Consider the following 20,086-nt stretch of genomic DNA (forward strand, 5'->3'; position numbering starts at 1 on the left):
CCAGTCTTTTGTTGCCCCTGTCCCAACTTCTTTGGAACGTGTTGCAGGCATCAAATTCAAAATGAGTGAATGTTTGCAAAAAGCAATAAAGTTTATCCGTTTGAACATTAAATATCTTGTCTTTGTAGTGTATTCAATTGAATATAGGTTGAAAAGGATTTGCACAGTTTTCATTTATGTTTTACACAATGTCCCAACTTCATTGGAATTCGGGTTGTATATAAATAGCTCATGGTAGTTTAGCATGAAGTGACAGTTAGTGTTCAGTCATCAGTAAACAGTAGTAGCTTATGAATACAGTGCTTGGGATCAGTACATTACTACAAATTGATTGAGCAGCTGCTAGGACTGGGCAAAACCATGCTGATTTAGCTAGTGACAAAAAAATTGTCAAAATAAACAACTTGTATGTAGGTTTTCACTACCTCTGTAAAAAACCTGGAGTTGGCAAGTTTCTTGATGTTTCAGAAATTTTCAAAGTGCCAGGGAAATTACGGAAAGTCTTGGTGGGAGTGTTTTTTCTTTAGGACTTTAACTTTAAGAGAGAAGAAAAAGAAATGCAAGACAAAAACAAATGATGTTTCCTGCAACCAAGGCTCTAGAACTGCTGCTGCAGCACAAAACAACACAGAGTGTGACAACTCTTCAGCTCCCAAATCATTTTTATTAGAAGATGTGAGTGATATTGGCGTCATGATGCAGATGAAACAGACTATGTAAAAAAATATTAAATAATTTGACTCCTTTCTTGTGTGGTGGTTTGCAAAGTGCTCTTTTGAAAGTGCCAAGGGAACTTTCATATATAAGGAGTGCTGCACACAAAACGCACAGGGACATGTGCCCAGTAAAGAGGGCATAACTTAAGAACAAAAATAAGTAAAAACTTCAAATTACTTGTATTTAAGGTTAGGCAAGGGTTTTGTGCAGGTTTTTGTTTTACAGTTTTCTTTTGATGATCATGATTTAACACTAAAAACATCTAAAACTGCACGAAATTAAGCTTGTTTATAGTGTTTAGAAATATTTATTGTATGACTTTATTAGTTGAGGTTGTACTTTATGGTTCTGTCTGAAACAAATACAATTAATCTGCAAAACACAGAAGTATGCAAAGGTGGAACTGCGTCAGTGTAGGGCTTAATGGCTTAAAGAGATGGGCTATAAGTCAAATGTGAAACACAGACCCTTAACCAGTTGTTGTAGAACAGATTTCTACACCTGAGGCTAATCACTCTCAGACAAATATTTTAGCTCTGTTGTGTTGTCTTTTATTGTAAACTTTAGTAAATGTGTGTTTGTTTCTGTGTGCGTGTCTATTTGTGTTGGTTTGTGTGTGGGTGTGCAGGATCCGTATAGCTGGTATTAAAGGCTTGCAGGGAGTGGTGAGAAAAACTGTGAATGATGAACTGCAGGCCATCATTTGGGAACCTCAACATATGGACAAGCTCATTCCCTCCATGCTGTTCAACATGCAGGATAATGATGACACAGACAGGTACGCACACACGTAAGACAAAAGGACTCATAGAAGTATACTCATGCTCTGTTTGATATATCATTCCTTTTATGTGTCACAGTAAGCATCTGACTGTGTACCACATTTTCTTTGCACCTTGAAGTTACTTGCAACAAGTCACTTTGCGGAAAATAACATTTCTCAGCTTTTTGTAAAAAAAATAACGTTTTTTTTTTTCCAAATCTGAGGGCTAAAACATTTCTTTAAATAAAGTGATTCAGATAATGACACTACTTATTCACTAGTTGCCTATGCAAACCAGCATTAGTTGCTTGCTATTCTTATTTGTAGCTGTAGGCATGGGCTTAAACAAAACAAAGTTGGTTATGAAAAATGTAGGAGATAAGGACTGGAGAAAAATTGATTAGGGTACTCATTTAATACTACACACCTGCAGAAACATACACTTAAGTCAGTATTTTTGCTGTATCACAGGCAGCATTAGTACATACTCACAAGTCCCCGGCTGGTGGCCGTGCAGTTGGAGTGTGTCCTGGTGGACGAGAGGGTCGCCTCAATGCAAATTAAAATCGCAGAGAGGAAAACTTTGACTGTTGTCTGTGCTTGTGCACCAAACAACAGGTCAGAGTATTTGTCTTTCTTGGAGCAAGTGGGTGGGGTTCTGGAAAGAGTCCTGCCTACAGACTCCATAGTCTTACTGGGAGACTTCAATGCTCATGTTGGCAATGACTGGGAGACCTGGAGAGGCGTGACTGGGAAGAACGGCCTGCCTGATCTAAACTTCTGTGCCAGGGATGGATTGTCTATAACGAACACCAATTTTGAATACAAGGATGTTCATAAGTGTACATGATACCAGAGCTCCTTGGGTCAAAGGTCAATGATCGACTTTGTTGTTGTTTCATCTGACTTGGGACCATATGTTCTGGACACTCGGGTGAAGAGAGGTGCTGAGCTGTCAACTGATCACCATCTGGTGGTGAGTTGGATCAGATGGCAGGGAAGACTGATGGTCAGTCTTGGTAGGCCCAAGCAAATATTGAAGGTGTGCTGGGAACGACTCTCGGAGGCCCCTGTTTGGAATGATTTCAATTCCCAATCCCCGGAGAGCTTTTCTCATGTCCCGGAGGAGATAAGGGACATGGAGTGTGAATGGACCCTGTTCAAAACCTCCATTGTGGAAGCTGGCAGGCGTAGCTGTGGCCAAAAGCTTGTGGGTGCCTGTCGGGGCGGTAACCCAAGACCCCCCTGGTGGACGCCAGTGGTGAGGGAGGCTGTCAAGCTGACGAAAGAGGCCTTTAGGGACTGGATGGCCCGAAAGGACTCCCAGCTCAGCAGATAGGTACTGACAGGCAAAAAAGTTGGCAGCTGCAACGTTGGTAGAAGCAAAATCCAGGGCATGGGAGGAATTTGGTGAATCTATGGAATAAGACTTTTGTTCGGCCTCAAGGAGATTCTGGACAACTGTCCGGCAACTCAGGAGAGGTCGAGGTGGCTGCGCCCAAACTGTATTCGGCAAGGAGAAACTGTGACTTCAAATGAGGTTATTGTCGGTCAGTGGAAGGAGCACTTTGAGGAACTCCTTAATCCGAGACATGCCTCCCTCACAGCTTCTGAGGTCACTGAGGTAGTTGGCAGGCTCCTTTAGAATCTTTAGAATTTACAACCATTTGTCACTGTGTTTGCACACTGTGAAATTAGACCTCTGCATTTAACCTATCCGTGCAGTGAAACACCCACATACAGGCACGCTAGTGAGCACGCACGCACACACACACACACACACACACACACACACACACACACACACACACACACACACACTTGCAGTGAGCATACTTGCCCAGAGCAGTGGGCAGCCCTATCCACGGTGCCCAGGGAGCAATTGGGGGTTAGGTGCCTTGCTCAGGTGCACTTCAGTCATGGACTGTCAGCCCAAGGGGATCGTACCGGCAACCTTCAGGTCACAGGGCTGGTTCCCTAACCTCTAGCCCACGACTGCCCCCGACTCCTTAGTGGCAAGGCCAGGGGTGGATGAAATTTGTCTGTGCCATAGTTGAACCTCAGATTAAAGAGGAACAGTGTGGATTCTGTTCTTGCTGTGGAACAATGGACCAGCTTTTCACCCCCTCACAGATTGTTGAGGAGGCATGGGAGTATGCCAACCCAGTCTACATGTGTTTTGTAGATTTGGAGAGAGCTTACGACTGTGTTCCCCGAGATATCTCCTCCGGGCTGGGTGCCGGGCTACTACTCCAGGCCATTCAATCTCTATACTCCTGGAGTGAGAGCTGTGTTCATATTCTCAACATTAATTCAGACTCTTTCAGTGTTAGCGTTGGTCTCCACTCCTGTTCGTGATATTCATGGACAGACTGTCAGGGCGTACCTAGGGTCAGGAGGGCATTTTGTGTGGAGGCTGGAGGGTGGCGTCACTGGTATTTGCAGATGATGATGTTCTTTTGGCTGGATCACATGGAAGCCTCCGTCCCTTTCTGGAGCGGTTTGCAGCTGATTGTGAAGCGGTTGGTATGTGGATCGGCACCTCCAAGTCCGAGTCCATGGTTATAGCCCGGAAAAGGATGGCATGCAGGCTGGGACAGGTGGCAACAATAATGCGGTCACTGTACTGGACTGTAGTGGTGAAGAGTGAGCTGTCATTAGGTGAAGCTCTCCATTTACCGGTCGGTCTACGTCCATAGCCTCACCTATGGTCATGAGCTGTGGGTAATGAATGAAATAACAAGAACACGAATACAAGCAGCGGAAATGAACTTTCTTCGCAGGGTGGCGGGCTACACTCTACTTGATAGGGTGAGGAGCTCAGTCATCTGGGGGGAGCTGAGAGTAGAGCCGTTACTCCTCTGCATTGAGAGGAGCCAGCTGAGGTGTTTCGGGCATCTGATGCGGATGCCCCCAGGACACCTCCCAATGGGTTTGTACAAGGCATGGCCTACTGGGACAAGACCCTGGGGTCGTCCTATGACCCGCTGGAGGGATTGTATCTCCAAGTTGGCCTGGGAGCGGCTTGGGGACCCCAGGAATGAGCTGGAGGAGGTTGTGGGGGACAGGGCCATCTGGGATTCTCTGCTTTCTCAACTGCTACCACGACCCTATTTGGACTAAGTGGTTAACGATGATGATGATGATTCTTCAAAACAATTAATCTGATTTCAAAATGATTTATTTTACTTGTAAAACAGAACAATGCAGTAAACTATAAATGGTTTAAATGAGCATAAAGTTTATTACGTAATTTTACAAGTGCTCAATATGACCTCCTCCAGCTGTATGGACAACAACAATGCAACAGTCTAATTCACCTCATATTCGATTGAGGTTTGTCTGGCGTCTCTGTACTCACGGCTCTTTCAATGTGATTTTGGAGATCATTCAGTGTTGTTGAACCAACGACAAATGCTCTGAGCTGTTGGAGATTCCCTGCGCTATCGTTGTGCTGTAATGACTGATTCACTCTTATTTAAGTGGAGAGCGCAAAGTGCTTTCTGCTCAGAATTGGCAGAAAAATGTCATATTTAAGTTTGTGCCCTTAGAGAATGAACAAAGCTTATCATTTGACTTTGGAGTGCATAACCGGAAGAGCAGAATCTGTTATTGTCCAAATACTTAGGGGTTACACTGTTGAATCAGACTAGATTTACTTTAGACAAAAATGGGGAGTTCGTGTGTCATTATTTGGCAAATAAATAGGAAGAAAAGAGAATGAAAAGAGAATAAAAAGCTCTCGCTACAGTTTTAAAATCTTTCTCTGTTCTTTGGACAAAAAGATTTATGTGTGTTCTTGTTCTAACTAGAAACATTTTGCAAGCAATGGGGGGAAAAAGAGGCTCAGTAAGAGCAAATCCAAAATGTCTTTTCCATCTGTGAAAAAGGACACCTTTTTATAGCTTTGATTCCATTACCTCTGTTTCATTGTGCTTCAGCAGAAATTCAAAGCTCATCGTGCAGACTTATTGTATTGTGCTGTGTTACACTGGGGCCTCCTTTTAGGATTGCTATTCTGAGCCATTTATGGAGGTTAGAGGCACAATGTATTTTCAGGTCAAATTGGAAGTGTGAAACGAATTAGCTCACAAAAGCTGAAATGGCAAGAGAGGGATTTGTGGTAACAGGAGAGAGGGAGAGAGAGGGAGAGAGAGGGAGAGAGAGGGAGAGAGAGGGAGAGAGAGGGAGAGAGAGGGAGAGAGAGGGAGAGAGAGGGAGAGAGAGAGAGCGCGCAAATGAAGAGAAAGTCAGATCATGCTGATACCAGAAGCATAAATGCATGTATAGAAACATTCAGGCATATCTGATTGTGTGTGTCCCTGTCTTTTTGTGTGTGAATGTGTGGTGGCATGTGTGCAGTGGGAATCAATGTTCAGAATGCAAATGGGTCCTAGATAATAAGTGGCTTTTGTGTGTATGCATGGAAAGTCAATGTGTAAAGATAATGGACTGGTTGTGTGCGTAAGGGCATCTCAGTCTCTCTACAGTGGCTGATGATAAGGAGCTGGAAGCCTATCAGATTGATTGATTTGTATTAGAGACTGCACCAGTAGGATGCTCATTATTGTAGAAGTGAGCTATATACAGGTTCATCCGGGATACCAGTTAAAATGCTTCTTTTGTTATGAGTTTTGTAAAACCATTATACCACTATGTCACAAATATGTGCAGATATCACGGCGTACAAACAATGCAAACCATGCTAACATTTAACATTTAGTTGAGTGACACATTTCAAATAAAATTGAGATTACAGAAGACCCTCGATCACCTCCCGCTTTCTAGTCTGTTGTATCTGAAGTAGTCCACTTTGTTACCAAGACAGTAGACTGAATGGCCAGTAGGCCTGGGCATAGAGTGACATCATTGATGATGGACAATTAACCCAGTGGCAATGGTGTTAAAGGGGATAACTGCCATGTTGGTAAAGAGGACTGAGAGCGAACTAGATAAAGTTAAAACTAAAAGTTAAAAGTGACATTTTATAACTAATGGTATTGAGCAAACAACTGTTTGTTGGTTAACAAGTAGGTGGTTAATCATTTACATTTAATGACGTCTTATTTGCGTCAGTGATGCACCTGGATTTCATCTGGATTCATTTGTAAAGTGTCTGCAACATGCGTGTCTGATTTATTGATATAACTCAGTAGCTGCATTGTACGCATGTGTCTGACTTATTGATATAATTACACATAAATAAATAATAGGACTCACATTAACACATTTCACATTATGTTCTCAAAATGACATTAACTGCAAGCCTTTGACCTTGTATGCATAATTCATTCTGACTAAGCTGTCTTATAAATAGAGGAATACAACATACACACACTCATGTGTAGTGGAGGAAATTAAGAATGTGATTTTATTGTGTTCTGGCTCCTGTAGCTGTGTGTTTTCACTGGTCAAGGGCATTTGAGCCTGTTAATTGCTTTTCAGGGGCTGAACGTGAGCTGAATGTTTGTGTGTGTGAGAGAGGGAGAGAGAGGGAGAGAGAGGGAGAGAGAGGGACAGACAAAGAGGATACAAAACAGTGAAATAACAAATGAATACGAAATCTGCATAAATGCAGTGTAACCTTTGTCTAGCACTTTTTAACTGCCATAAATGGAAGATTTTGTGCCTGTTTATCTGTATTCTGAGTGGCTTTGGCTGGAACGTGTGTGTGTGTGTGTGTGTGTGTTATCTACAGCTCTTTCAGCTGACCTTATGTTAAATATAGCCTGGTCTCTCATGAATTTTTTATTCTTCAGACATTCCTTCATCAATCCATGGGTGTGGGATATGTATATTTGTGAGTGTGTGTGATGTGTTTTTGTTTTGTTTTTTTTTTGTTTTTGTTTTTTTATTATTTTAGCTCCTCTCTCTCTCTCTCTCTCTCTCTCTCTCTCTCTCTCTCTCTCTCTCTCTCTCTCTCTCTCTCTCTATCTCTATCTCTATTTCTCTCGTGTGTGAGCAAGGGGGGTCAATGACATGCCATGTTTCATGCCATTCACTGAACTATTAAATATATACCATATATCACATTATTCTACAATACGTCATTTATATGAACATATTTTTGTACATGTAAAATTTATTTATGCCCTCCAAATACTAAAAAGGGCAGGTGGTGCAACTGTCCATCCATATGTGCACATTAAACATACTAAATTTCTAAATAAAATAGTTTGACATAATGTTATGTCTTTAAACATAATAATAATAATAATAATAGTAATAATAATCATCATCATTAACCTTTGTCGTTGTCTTTTATAGTCATGTTTAGGTAGTTCAGTTCACCAGGTTTAGTGGTGTGACACCGAGAAAATGTGTTATTTTTATAATAATGCTTGTAACCTAGATTACAAAGGACAAAGACTAGTTCATAGGTCCATGACAAATAAGATTTCTAAAATAACAATTAAAAACATTATTTAAAAGTGTGCATTTTTACATCTGCTTATATACAACCCCATCTTCAAAAAAAATAGGGCTGCTGTACAGAATGTAAATAAAATAGAATGCAATGATATGCAGTGTGAACCATGTGAACCATATTTTTTAAAGGAAAATACTACAAAGACAACATATCAAATGTTGAAACTGAGAAATAATTAAAATTCACAGATGTGTGCATCACCAATGTCATGTGCACTAATGCACCTCTATATGATCATGACTACTGCCTTGTGAACTGTGCAGTGATAACAAGCTGAGTGGTGTTTAACCCAGAGGGCACAGCGTCCATGATTTCCAAAAAAAGATTTTAAATGTTTATTTGTTGAACACTTTTCCACTTCCCCTCAGTCCATTTTAAATGAGCCCAGGCCCAAAGAAGGTGTCAGCATTTCTGGATCCTGTTTATATATGGTTTCTTCTTTGCATTTTAGAGTTTTAATTTGCATTTGTGGATGCAGTGACGAACTATGTTCACAGACAGTGGTTTTCAGAAGTGTTTTTGAGTGATGTCCACTACAGAATCAAGCCTCAATACAGTGCTGTCTGAGGGCCCAAATATCATGGTCAGCAAATACTGTTTTCTGGCCTTGTCCCTTGAATACAGAGGTTTCTCCAGATTCTCTGAATCTTATAATGTTATTATACCTTATGTGTTATTGTACCTTAGATGATAAAAAGCAAAAGTTCTTTAATTGTGCACTGTTTGCTTGTGCAAGTCTTTCACAGATTGGTGAACCCCTCCTCATCTTTACTTCTGAAAGACTTTTTTTGTTTTATACCCAGTCATACTACTGACCTGTAGCCAATGAACCACTTTTTTTTGCACACATTGCCAGCCTTTGGTGCTCCTGTCCCAACTTTTTTGGAACATGTTGTTGACATCAAATTCTAAATATATATTAAAAAAAAACAATAAAACTTCTCACTTTCAGCGTCTGATATGTTGTCTTTGTACTACTTTTAATTAAATACAGGCTGTAAATGATTTGCACGTCATTGCATTTTGTTTTTATTTACATTTTGCATAGTCTCAACTTTTTTGGAAATGGGGTTAAAACTTTCTGAAAAGTTTTAAATTGAACATACATCTACTTAGAAACTCAGAAACCTTTGTCCATAAACTTGATTAGCCATGATTCAAAAAATGTTATTTTTCCCAAAATTTGTTAAATGTCTACAGACCTGGAGGTTACATGGGGTCTTGCTCTTTATTGTTCACTACACTGGCCCCTCTTTTGTGAAAGCATGTCAAAATGAAAGTTTGTTTTTGATTGAGCTGCCTGACATTTTAGGAAGTAAGAATTATGGATAAAAGTTTTTCAATGAGTACTTTTAAAGTTGGCAGCATGGTGGCACAGTGGGTAGCGCTGTCGCCTCACAGCGAGGAGGGCCTGGGTTCGATTCCCCGGCTGGGTGACCAGGGTCCTCTCTGTGTGGAGTTTGCATGTTCTCCCCGTGTCTGCGTGGGTTTCCTCCAGGTTCTCCAGTTTCCTCCCACAGTCCAAAGACATGCAGTCAGGTCGATTAGACATGCTAAATTGCCCCTGGGTGTGAGTGTGTGAGTGACTGCCTGTGTCTATCTGTCTGCCCTGCGATGGACTGGTGACCTGTCCAGGGTGTATCTTGCCTGGATATTCAGCTCTGATATTGAACTTGATTGAATTGTACTGTAAAAATATATTAAAATTCCTCATACTTCATTGCTTATCACTAATCTTCTAATTTAATTAAGAACAAAGTGTGTATGTGTGATGTAAACCATGTTTTTCTTTCTCTCTCTCTCTCTCTCTCAGGGCTGGAGGAGAGGAGAACCCTGCAGCTCTAGCTGAAAGCTGCTTTCGGGAGTTGCTTGGTCGTGCTGCCTATGGCAATATGAACAATGCTGTTCGTCCAGTGCTAGTGTAAGTACATTTACCACACACACCATCTACTGTATGAGACCACTGGTGACAGAGCCTTTGCAGAGAAATTAGAGATTTTGCTGTGTCAAAGCAAGACCAGATGTTTATACAGCAGGGGTGTCCAATCCTGATTGAGTGTTTTGTAGAGAATTTTAGTTTAGTCTCATTATTAGCTGCAGTCCATTGGCATTATACCAAGTTACCCCAACTAAAACCTGTCAGGTTCAAAACGGCTTAAAATATATAGCCTTTCTCTATAGAAAAAAAAACTAAGTTTGAAGAACAACTCTGAAGCACAGTCTTAAATAAATACTTTAAAGTCTTTAAAGCAAACAGGCAAAACAGCTCAGTTGATCACTCTGTAGTTTGTATAGCAGATGTGCTAGCTAGCATTGTAGCTAATCCAACTGTTTGAGTAAGTTTAAAAGAAATGTGCTCTGTAACTTACTGAAACTTAAGATAGATTATCTGATAAATCCAGCTAAATTATCTAGTGTGGTACCCAGCATTCTTGCTGTCCAGTATCCAAACCACATACTAGCCAATGGATTTAGATTGTTTTGTTTCTTTCCTTTAAACACTGCACTTAGTGCATATAGTGCTTCATTCAGTCCGTTAGACTGAAGGTTTTTCTGTAATGAAAGACTTATTATAGAAGCTGTATCTTACCTGATGCCACTGTGAGCTGCAGGAAAACAGCATTGCAGTAATGACTGCATATGACTGTAGCATAAAGGCACATGCAAATGTAAAAAAGAAGTATTATATTAAAATTTATTTAGATTCCTAATTTTTTTTCCCAATTTTTTTTTTCTGACAACAAAATTTCACGAGTCATGAGTCAGTTAAGCGTGAGTCCCAGTTAAGTCCTTGTTTTTCTTTTGAATTGCTCATGCACTCAAAACTTGGCTCTAGCTTGTCCACTTAGCATTGTCTTTGGGGTTTCATTCTTATTCATATGGGGAGATGTGCCTAAATTGGGTGCTACTGAGTTTATGTCTTAGAAATATTTATAAATATCTGAGAAGACTTGACCAAACTTAAAGCTTGTGTATACTGTATCTCCAGTACGTATTGGCAGGCCAAAGTCATGTTGGAGTTTTGACCATGGCGCAACCATAGATACAAATTGACAGAAGGAAAGTTTGAAAGGGTCACTCACTGTATCTTTGGCAGAGTAATACTGATTCAGCCACTTAGCAAGTATAGTATTTATCACTCTCCAATACTTAGCAAAGCTATCTGCCTGTGATTTTCCTGCAACAGTATCAGGCATTATGCTTGTTAAATGAGAATAAGAGCCAGTTATTTTCATGTGATTTCAATAATCAGTGAGACTAACTAGCTTCTCCATTCACACAGTTTAAACTTGGACCAACTCTTTCCATCAAAAGTAGGCTTGTGTAAATTTGGGGGAAAGAAAGGTGTTTCATCAGTGTTATTGATATCAATATTTTGTAATTCAGCAAGATTGAAATGACATTGCATGGGACATGAATAAAATTGGCATTTTGACCTGAAACATGCTTCATAAATTACATTCTACAGCAGTTATTTCCAGCAGCTCAGTATGTTCTGTTCTGAGAAGCAGTCTAGTGTTAACTCTGTCATTCCACTGAGCACCAGTTGCCAAGTAACAACTGCTTTGTAGCTACCCAATATTAGTACATACAAAAACAGAAAATAAATACAATAAATAACTTTTATATGAAGAACTTTAAGAACAAGTCATGAAGAAGAGTGTGACAGCAGACCGTAATCACATATTATATATAATATTTTTATATTGGGCATTTGTTGAATATTTGACTTTCACATCCAAAAACACATCCAAAGATCCACTCTTGATGCGTAAAAGTGCTTGTAGTTGTGTAAACACTCAAACATGTGCATTGGTCTTGTGACTAATGATTGGAGAAGTCTCTGGTCTCCACGTTCATGTTCCAGTGAAATTTTAAGCTTAAATCACAGATACAAAAGTATCTAATTGTTTTAGGGGACAGGTCTCCTTAGAGCTAGATGTACAATATGAGAACATAAGTCTGTTTTCTGATAACCAATAATATCAGTCACAGTCTGAAATAGCGTACATGTTGTAGCTTTGTGTAAGAAACTACACAAATTCTTGGCAGTTTTGGCTTCTGTTAATTATCTTCTAGTTTTTTTTTTTTTTTATTAGGTTTGGTATTTTAACCTTGATGGTGTTGCATATTCAGATTAAACAGTTTAGCCTGTATTGCTGTCATATAGTTAAAGAGGGGTTGACACACATTGGACTCAAAAGTGCCACATCCAAAGTTCCATCCTACTATGATCTTATAATCAGGTGATCATGGGCTCGAATCCTGGCGAAGCCTCGACCAAATAAAGTTGGTGACTATTGCTGAATTATATTCAATATTTTAACAGATTCCAGTACTGGGTCAGTATTGGCCAGTGTTATCAGCCAACCAATGTATTGGTCAGGCTTAGTGATTTGAACATCCTCTCAGTTATTAGCTCTCCTCAATCCCTCTCTGAAACTGAATCCAGACGTCACAGATGAAACCCAGGGCTGCTTGGGCTTGTCGAGACGACATGGCTGGTGGCTTGTAAAGCTTGCAGCATGTGGGTGCAGAAGATTACATAGGCAGTAGTAGATTGAACCTCCGAATAAATCGAGCATGACTTTGAAACCTTCACCTGAAGGCACACTCATACTGAACAGAAGTGACTCGCATGCATTTTTAGGCGTGTTGTAGGGTGTGCAGTTGGCCTGAAAACATAAACAACTCAACACCACCCAGTCAGTCACACGTACTCAGTGGCCAGAAGCTACAGATTTTGCAGAGAGTTGACCTCTGTGCACTGCTTTCTTAATACATCTCAGTCACTACTCTCAAACACGCACACACACGAACAGCAGAGTAAGAGGCGCTGTGGTGTGTTATCAGCTTGTCTGTATGATGAAGTCTTTGAGAGGCAGCAGCTGTGTGAACTCCTCCAGGAGGCAGGCTACTTATGGGAGGGTTTTTCACCCACTGCAGGCAGACAGCGAGGTGAAAGATTGAGCTTGGAGCAGAAATGTCCGCTGATGTCTCTAGTTTTCAGTTTTTACACATTGTCTCTAAGGCTGGCCTGAACAGCATTTGCCGGCTTCAAGTACGTACAAACAAGGATTGAATACTTATTTTTAAAACTAACGTTTGAAAATGATATTTACATTTTAATTTACATTGTGTTTATAACTTTAAGCACATTTCTTACTGCATTTCAGAATAGTTGCATGAAAAGTGTGGGCACCATGGTCAAATTTGTTGATTTTGAAGTTATACCAATTTCTGCACATTTTATTGCAAAATTTTGTTTACTGAAAATACATCCTAAAATGTCTCCTCTTAAATTTACACATTCTGTGTTTTACATTTTATTGTTTTCCAATATACTAAACTCAGCAAGTAAACTGAAATGTAATGTAGTTGGCAACAATGAATTAGCAGTCAGACTGAAGGCCAGCTGTTTACACGCTGTGCTGCTATGACAGAATCAGCAATTGATGCCCTCTCATTGAAATACAGTTTTAAAGTCACTCATATCACTTGTTTTGTTTGGTAAGTTTGCCATTTTTTTAATCATGGAATGCAGCACAGAGGCCAACACACAAGTTAAGCTCAGTCAATGCTGGGTTTAACTTAGTCACAGACAGGTTGAGTTCAGTCATGCAACGGACCAACAGCGTTTGGCCTGCCTCATCTTAAACGCTTTTTAAGGACCAAAGTGGAAATGTATGTAACTGTCAAATAAATGTATGTATTTATCTGTCTGAGCTCACCAGTTTTAGCGTTGCCCTCTGCAAAGACAAAAAGCCACTATGCTTACATATTTGATTCCTTTAAACTTGTTGTACCTCCATTGCATCGAGCGTTTTTTCTTGCCATGTGATAATTTAAAGTGCTCCATGAGTGCATCCACACTATTTTAGCCTAAATGGAAAGTGTAAAAAAAAGGCATAAGTGGAGAACTGTCAGGCATGAATACCGGACTGTTTGAATTATTTGAGCCAACGCTAACTGTCTTACATTCTGTTTGCACTTGCATATTATTAAGAAACTGTTTCCCTAATTCTGTTTTCTGATCCACCAAACAAATGCACCTTTGTAGAATGTTTGTTAGGAAAGAACTTAATTTTCTTTCTTCATAAGTGAACTTCAGTTTTCTCTTGTTTATCCCAAGCTTTTTGATAGCCCACTCTGCACCTCATGAATATAACAGTTAGAAAATGGGTCTATGTGCAGTCAGAGACAATATGAAGGAGAAGACAGGTTGCTGGTTGGGCTCAGTTGTGGAGATTTGCACCAACATTGAAGCCAGAATGCCCTGCAAAAGCAGTTGTTTTTTTACTTTATTGAGCCAAATGCTGCAAAACATTTATGAGATATTTGTCAGATTTTACTGGTGATTTCAAATATGTTTTTGAAACCAAAATGTGGCCTTTCTCCTTTCAAAGAGATAGCTGGTATTGTATGACTGAAAAGAACTGTACAGCAGCATTGCCGAGGTGGCTACCGAGTGGTCAGACTTTCCTCTAATGATTTTGGTGCAGTTCACATGATCTACAACTTAAGTAAATCATGTGTTAACCTCAGAAACATTTTAAGCATGTTTTGCAGCCTCATCCAAGGCTAGGTTCTGTGTAGGGTATAAAGAGGCATAACTGTTAAAGGTGCCTGTATTTGAATACTGAAATCACATGGTTAGTCATACAGTGCATGCCCTGTTCTGCCACAGCTTTTTCACTAACTAGGCTAATTACACTAATTGGTAGGTAGGTCCAGAGGCAATGAACTTAGATTTCTCTGGCAGGCTAAGCATGTCATCCGTCTGTAAAAAGATGGCAATTCCTCATCAACATCCCATGCTACACTGGTTCGCTCTATTAGGTCATTAGCTCATTTGGCGATGTAGCCTCCATTATTCACACAGCATGAAAAGCTAATTTTCCTTGTATATTTTTTAATCATAATGCATATTATGAAATGCATTCCTCAATTTTTGTGTAACACCACTGATGTCACTTAACCAGGTAACCCTGTAGCAATACATTAAACTCACTTTTTTTCCTTCCTTTTGGTTAACTGTTCAATGACTGTTCATTTAAAGCACAAAAATTTCAGATAATGCTGATAATATTAGCTGATATAATTTAATGTATCCAAAAAGAAACAGACAAATATTTTATTTTAACAGCTGTACTGACAGTGCAGGATGAATTGCTATAATAGAAGTTAACAGGTGGTTAGTGCAAACTTAGCAGTCTCTATAAAAATTAGCTCATGAGCACAACACCAGTAAATCCTACGAATGGAATATGTTTCACATCAGAGGTGTATATTATTGACATAAAACAGACCGTTACTGACCGTCACTACTTTTTTTTGCTTGATAAATCCACAAGAGGTGGATTTAGTGATTTTATAAACCAACTTGTATAAGTTAAGTGATACTTTTTTTTATCCCACAACCAGGGAAATTCCACCTCCGCATTTAACCCATCCGTGAAGTGAAACACCACATACACACTAGTGAATACACACACCCTAGGGGGCAGTGAGCCCACTTGCCCGGAGCAGTGGGCAGCCCTAACCACAGCGCCCAGGGAGCAATTGGGGGTTAGATGTCTTGCTCAAGGACTCCTCAGTCATGGACTGAGGATCGGACCGTCAACCTTCCGGTCACAGGGCCAGTTTTCTAACCTCCAGCCCACGACTGCCCCCAAAAGCGGTATCAGTTGTTTATCAGTTGGGCCTTAATTCTGTGTGCTACAGTACAGACTACCCTTCATTTAGCTGACTTGAGCGTAATATCCAAAACCAGACATTAATTAAAAGCTATTTATTTCTCAGGAGATATTTGTATCGAAGGATATTTCATGTAAGATAACTTGAAGAAGTAAGGGAAAGTCAAAATGAAATAAGGGGAAAGAACATCCATCCATCCATTCATTATCTTCCGCGTCTCTGGGGTTCATGTTCATGGGGACAGCATTCTAAGCAATGAGGCCCAGACCTCCCTTTCCCCAGCCACTTCCACTATCTCCCCCGGGGGGATTCCGAGGCGCTCCCAGGCCAGCTGGGCAATATAGTCACGCCAGCGTATCCTGGGTCTTCCCCGGGGTCTCCTCCCAGTTGGACTTGCCTGTGACACCTCCTGAGGGAGGCGTCCAGGATGCATCCTAACCAGACGCCCGAACCATCTCAGCTGGCTCCTCTTGACGTGGAGAAGCAGTGGCTCTACTCCGAGTCTCTCCTGGATGACCGAATTTCTCACCCTATCTCTAAGGGAAAGTCCAGACACCCTGTGGAGGAAACTCGTTTCGGCCGCTTGTATTCGCAATCTCATTCTTTCGGTCATTACCCAAAGCTCATGACCATAGGTGAGGGTGGGAATGTAGATCGACCGGTAAATCGAGAGCCTTTCCTTCAGCTCTTTCTTTACCACAACAGACCGGTAAAGAGCCCACATCACTGCTGAACCAGCACCAGTCCACCTGTCAATCTTCCGCTCCCTTTTACCATCACTCGTGAACAAGACCCAGAGATTCTTAAACTCCTCCACTTGAGGCAAGAGCTTATCCCCGACCCAGAGAGGGCTCTCCACCCTTTTCCGCCTGAGAACCATGGCCTCAGTTTTGGAGGTACTGATTCTCATCCCGGCCGCTTCACACTCGTCTGCAAACAGATCCAGTGAAAGCTGAAGTTCACGACCTGATGTCCCCAATAGGACCACATTATCTGCAAACAGCAGCGATGTGACCTTGAGGTCACCAAACCAGACACCCTCCATCCCCTGACTGCACCTAGAAATTCTATCCATGAAAATTATGAATAGAATCGGTGACAAAGGGCAGCCCTGACGGAGTCCAACTCTCACTGGGAACGAGTCTGACTTACTGCCGGCCATGCGAACCAAACTCCTGCTTTGTTTGTACAGGGCCTGAATGGCTCATAGCAAAGAGCCATGTACCCTGTACTCTCGAAGCACCTCTCACAGAATACTCTGGGGAACACAGTCGAATGCCTTCTCCAAATCCACAAAGCACATGTGGATTGGTTGGGCAAACTCCCATGAACCCTCCAGAATCACTGCTCCTCCTGAATCCGTGGTTCGACTATAAGCCGGACTCTCTTCTCCAGTATCCCTGCATAGACCTTACCAGGGACGCTGAGGAGTGTGATTCCTCTGGTGTTGGAACACACCCACTGGTCCCCCTTTTTAAAAAGAGGCACCACCACCCCAGTCTGACAATCCAGTGGCACTGCCCCCGATGTCCACACAACATTGAAAAGGCATGTCAGCCGAGACAACTCCACAACATCCAGAGCTTTGAGGAACTCTGGATGGATCTCATCCACCCTTGGCACCTTGCCACCAAGGAGCTTTTTAACTACCTTAGTGACTTCGGCCTCAGTAATGGACAAGCCTATTCCTGTATCCCCATACTCTGCCTCCTCACTGGAGAACATGTCAGGGGGATTGAGAAGGTCCTCAAAGTATTCCTTCCACCGCCCACTGACGTCTCCAGTCAAAGTCAACAGCACATCATCTCCACTATATACAGTGCTAGTTGCACACTGCTTTCCCCTTCTGAATCGCCTGACCCGGGTTTTTGCCTTGACGACAACTGAAGCCGCAGATCGCTTGGCCTGTCGATGCCTGCCAGCTACCTCTGGTGTCCCACAGACCAACCATGCTCAGTAGGACTTCTTCAGCTTGATGGCGTCTCTCACCTGGGATGTCCACCACAGAGTTCGAGGATTACCGCCCTGACAGGCACCAACTACCTTGCGACCACAGCTACAATCAGCTGCTTCAACAATGGAGGAGCGGAACATGGCCCATTCTGAGCCAATGTCCCTCACCTCCTCTGATACCTGGTCAAAGTTCTGAAGGAGGTGTGAGTTAAAGCTAAATCTGACAGGTTCTTCTGCCAGACGTTCCCATGAACCCTCACTATATGTTTGGGCTTGCCTGGTCTGACCGGCATCTTCCCCCACCACCTGATCCAACTGATCAGTTGACAGCTCAGCTCCTCTGTTTACCCGAGTGTCCAAAACACATGGCTGCAAGTCCGATGACACAAGTACAAAGTCAATCACGAGTCAAAGTCAAAGTCAGTTCACTACAAAGTGAACTGCGGCCTAGGGTGTCCTGGTGCCATGTGCACTTATGGACATCCTTGTGTACAAACATGGTGTTTGTCATGGACATGGTTTGCACAGAAGTCCAAAAACTGAACACCACTCAGGTTCAGATCAGAGAGGCCATTCCTCTCAATCACACCCCTCCAGGTCTCACTGCCATTGCCCACGTGAGCGTTGAAGTCCCCCAGTAGGACAATAGAGCCGAGTCAAGGGGCTATGAGAAAGCCCACACCTGTCTGCCGCCTCTCATCATGGGCAACTCCAGAAGAGAATAAAGTCCAGCCCCTCTCAAGGAGATTGGACCCAGAGCCCAAGCTGTGTGTTGAGGTAAGCCAGACTATATCTAGCCGGTATCTCTCAACCTCGCGCACCAACTCAGGCTCCTTCCCCGCCAGTGAGGTAACATTCCAAGTTCCAAAAGCCAGTTTCAGCACCATGAGTAAATGCCCGGCCACCAGACACTTGTTGGCGCGCCCCTCCCCAGGCCTCATCAGGGGCCACAGAAACCCTAATCCGGGTAGGGTACACAAGTCCTGTTTTTTTTTTTTTCTTATTTATTATTATTATTTTCGTAAGGGTATTTTTGGATCACACTTTGTCTGACCTGTCATCTAGGACCAGTTTGCCTTGGGAGACCCTACCAGGAGCTTTTGCTCCAGACAACATAGCTCCTAGGGTCATTCAAGCACGCAAACCCCTCCACCACGACAAGGTGGTAATCCATGGAGAACGGGAAAGAACATGAGTTTCTAAAATTAAACTTCCAAAAAATTGGACACACACACACACACACACACACACACACGATAGATAGATAGATAGATAGATATGTATGTATAATGTACATGTAGTTAAAGAGCATAAAGGTATTAAAAATGCTTGAATGGTACCACCCCAGTGACTGCTTAGCATATAGCCCAGATCTTAACATCACTAAATGTGCTTGAGATTCCTTGGGTCATAAGGAGCAGAATATGCAACCAACAACCAACCAAGACAGAACTTTGGAGGTGTGGAAAAATATCCCTGTAGATTTCTTTTAAAAAACTGAGCACAAGTCTGCCAGAGAAAAAAACAGAAGCTTTACTCACTGCAAAGGGTGGACAGACTGAATCCTGAAACATGTGAAATCATATTTAGTTGTTGAGGTCTCTGTCATTTTCCTTTGAATATGTTTCCTGCATTTTTTCCTGCCGCTGAAAAACAAAGAACTTGTCCTTAAAAGCTTTTGACTAGAAGCAAAATAAATGAAGGGTGTTATCTGACTTTTTCACAGTACTGTATATGTAAATACGTATGTGTTTACCATGGCCGTGAGATTATAGACTTTGTTCTATTCTCTGTGTGACCTAGCAGACCCTTTCTCCATCAGGGCTTTGTTAGAGCTTGGCTCTGACAGATGCGGCGGAGGCTAATGCGCTATGTTTGTGCTCTCAGGGCTCGCTAATGAGACGCTTTTGTCTTGTCTCAGTCATCGGCCAATTAGGACCAAGCTGGATGAGTGTGAGAGCAGAATATCAAAGCATCACATTCAGGCGTTCTGTTGTAGCTGTTACACACACATACACACTCCCCCTGTGTTCAAGAGTTATATCCTACCTCTTTCTATGGTATTTGTGAGTGTATTGTTTTAGTTAACATCTTTACATTATCAGGTAGGTGTCTGCCTGTGAAAAGGCCGTCTTTAATTTTGTGCAGCTGGAGATGTTTGAGCCTTTGTGTGAGTGTGGGTGTGTGTTGGAGGGTGGAGGTTTTGAAGTGTGCGAAAAGAAAAGGGGTTTAAGCTTTAGGGGAGAGATCTGTGTCTCTGATATGAAATAAAGCTGATGCTTGTGGTTGAGAGAGAGACAGACAGAGACAGGTTTAGAAGGAGAGATTGGAGAGGCATTCTTCCAGGCATTCTAAAAATAGCTCTGACTGAAGGAGGGGGGGCAGATTGACGTCACCATGGTGGCTACAGGCAGGCAAGAGGGAAGGAGAGAGAAGAAGAGAGAATGATGCCTTGGAAAAGAGTAAAGTAAGAAAAGAAAATGGTGATAAAAAGCGCAATATGAAAAATGACACATAAAACACCA

General features: G+C 41.9%; 1 protein-coding gene across 2 annotated transcripts in view; it reads left to right on the forward strand.

Annotated features, from left to right (window-relative positions):
• Positions 1–20,086, forward strand: part of efr3a (EFR3 homolog A (S. cerevisiae)) — a 100,769-nt gene that overhangs the window by 41,073 nt on the left and 39,610 nt on the right. For both annotated transcript variants that reach the window (XM_017699223.2, XM_017699222.2), the window contains 2 exons: positions 1,346–1,495; positions 9,724–9,831. In XM_017699223.2, the coding sequence (XP_017554712.1) occupies positions 1,346–1,495; positions 9,724–9,831 (258 nt within the window). The remainder of the gene's footprint in view (positions 1–1,345; positions 1,496–9,723; positions 9,832–20,086) is intronic.

This window comes from Pygocentrus nattereri, chromosome 19 (genome assembly GCF_015220715.1).
Source record: "Pygocentrus nattereri isolate fPygNat1 chromosome 19, fPygNat1.pri, whole genome shotgun sequence".
Classification (NCBI taxonomy): domain Eukaryota; kingdom Metazoa; phylum Chordata; class Actinopteri; order Characiformes; family Serrasalmidae; genus Pygocentrus; species Pygocentrus nattereri.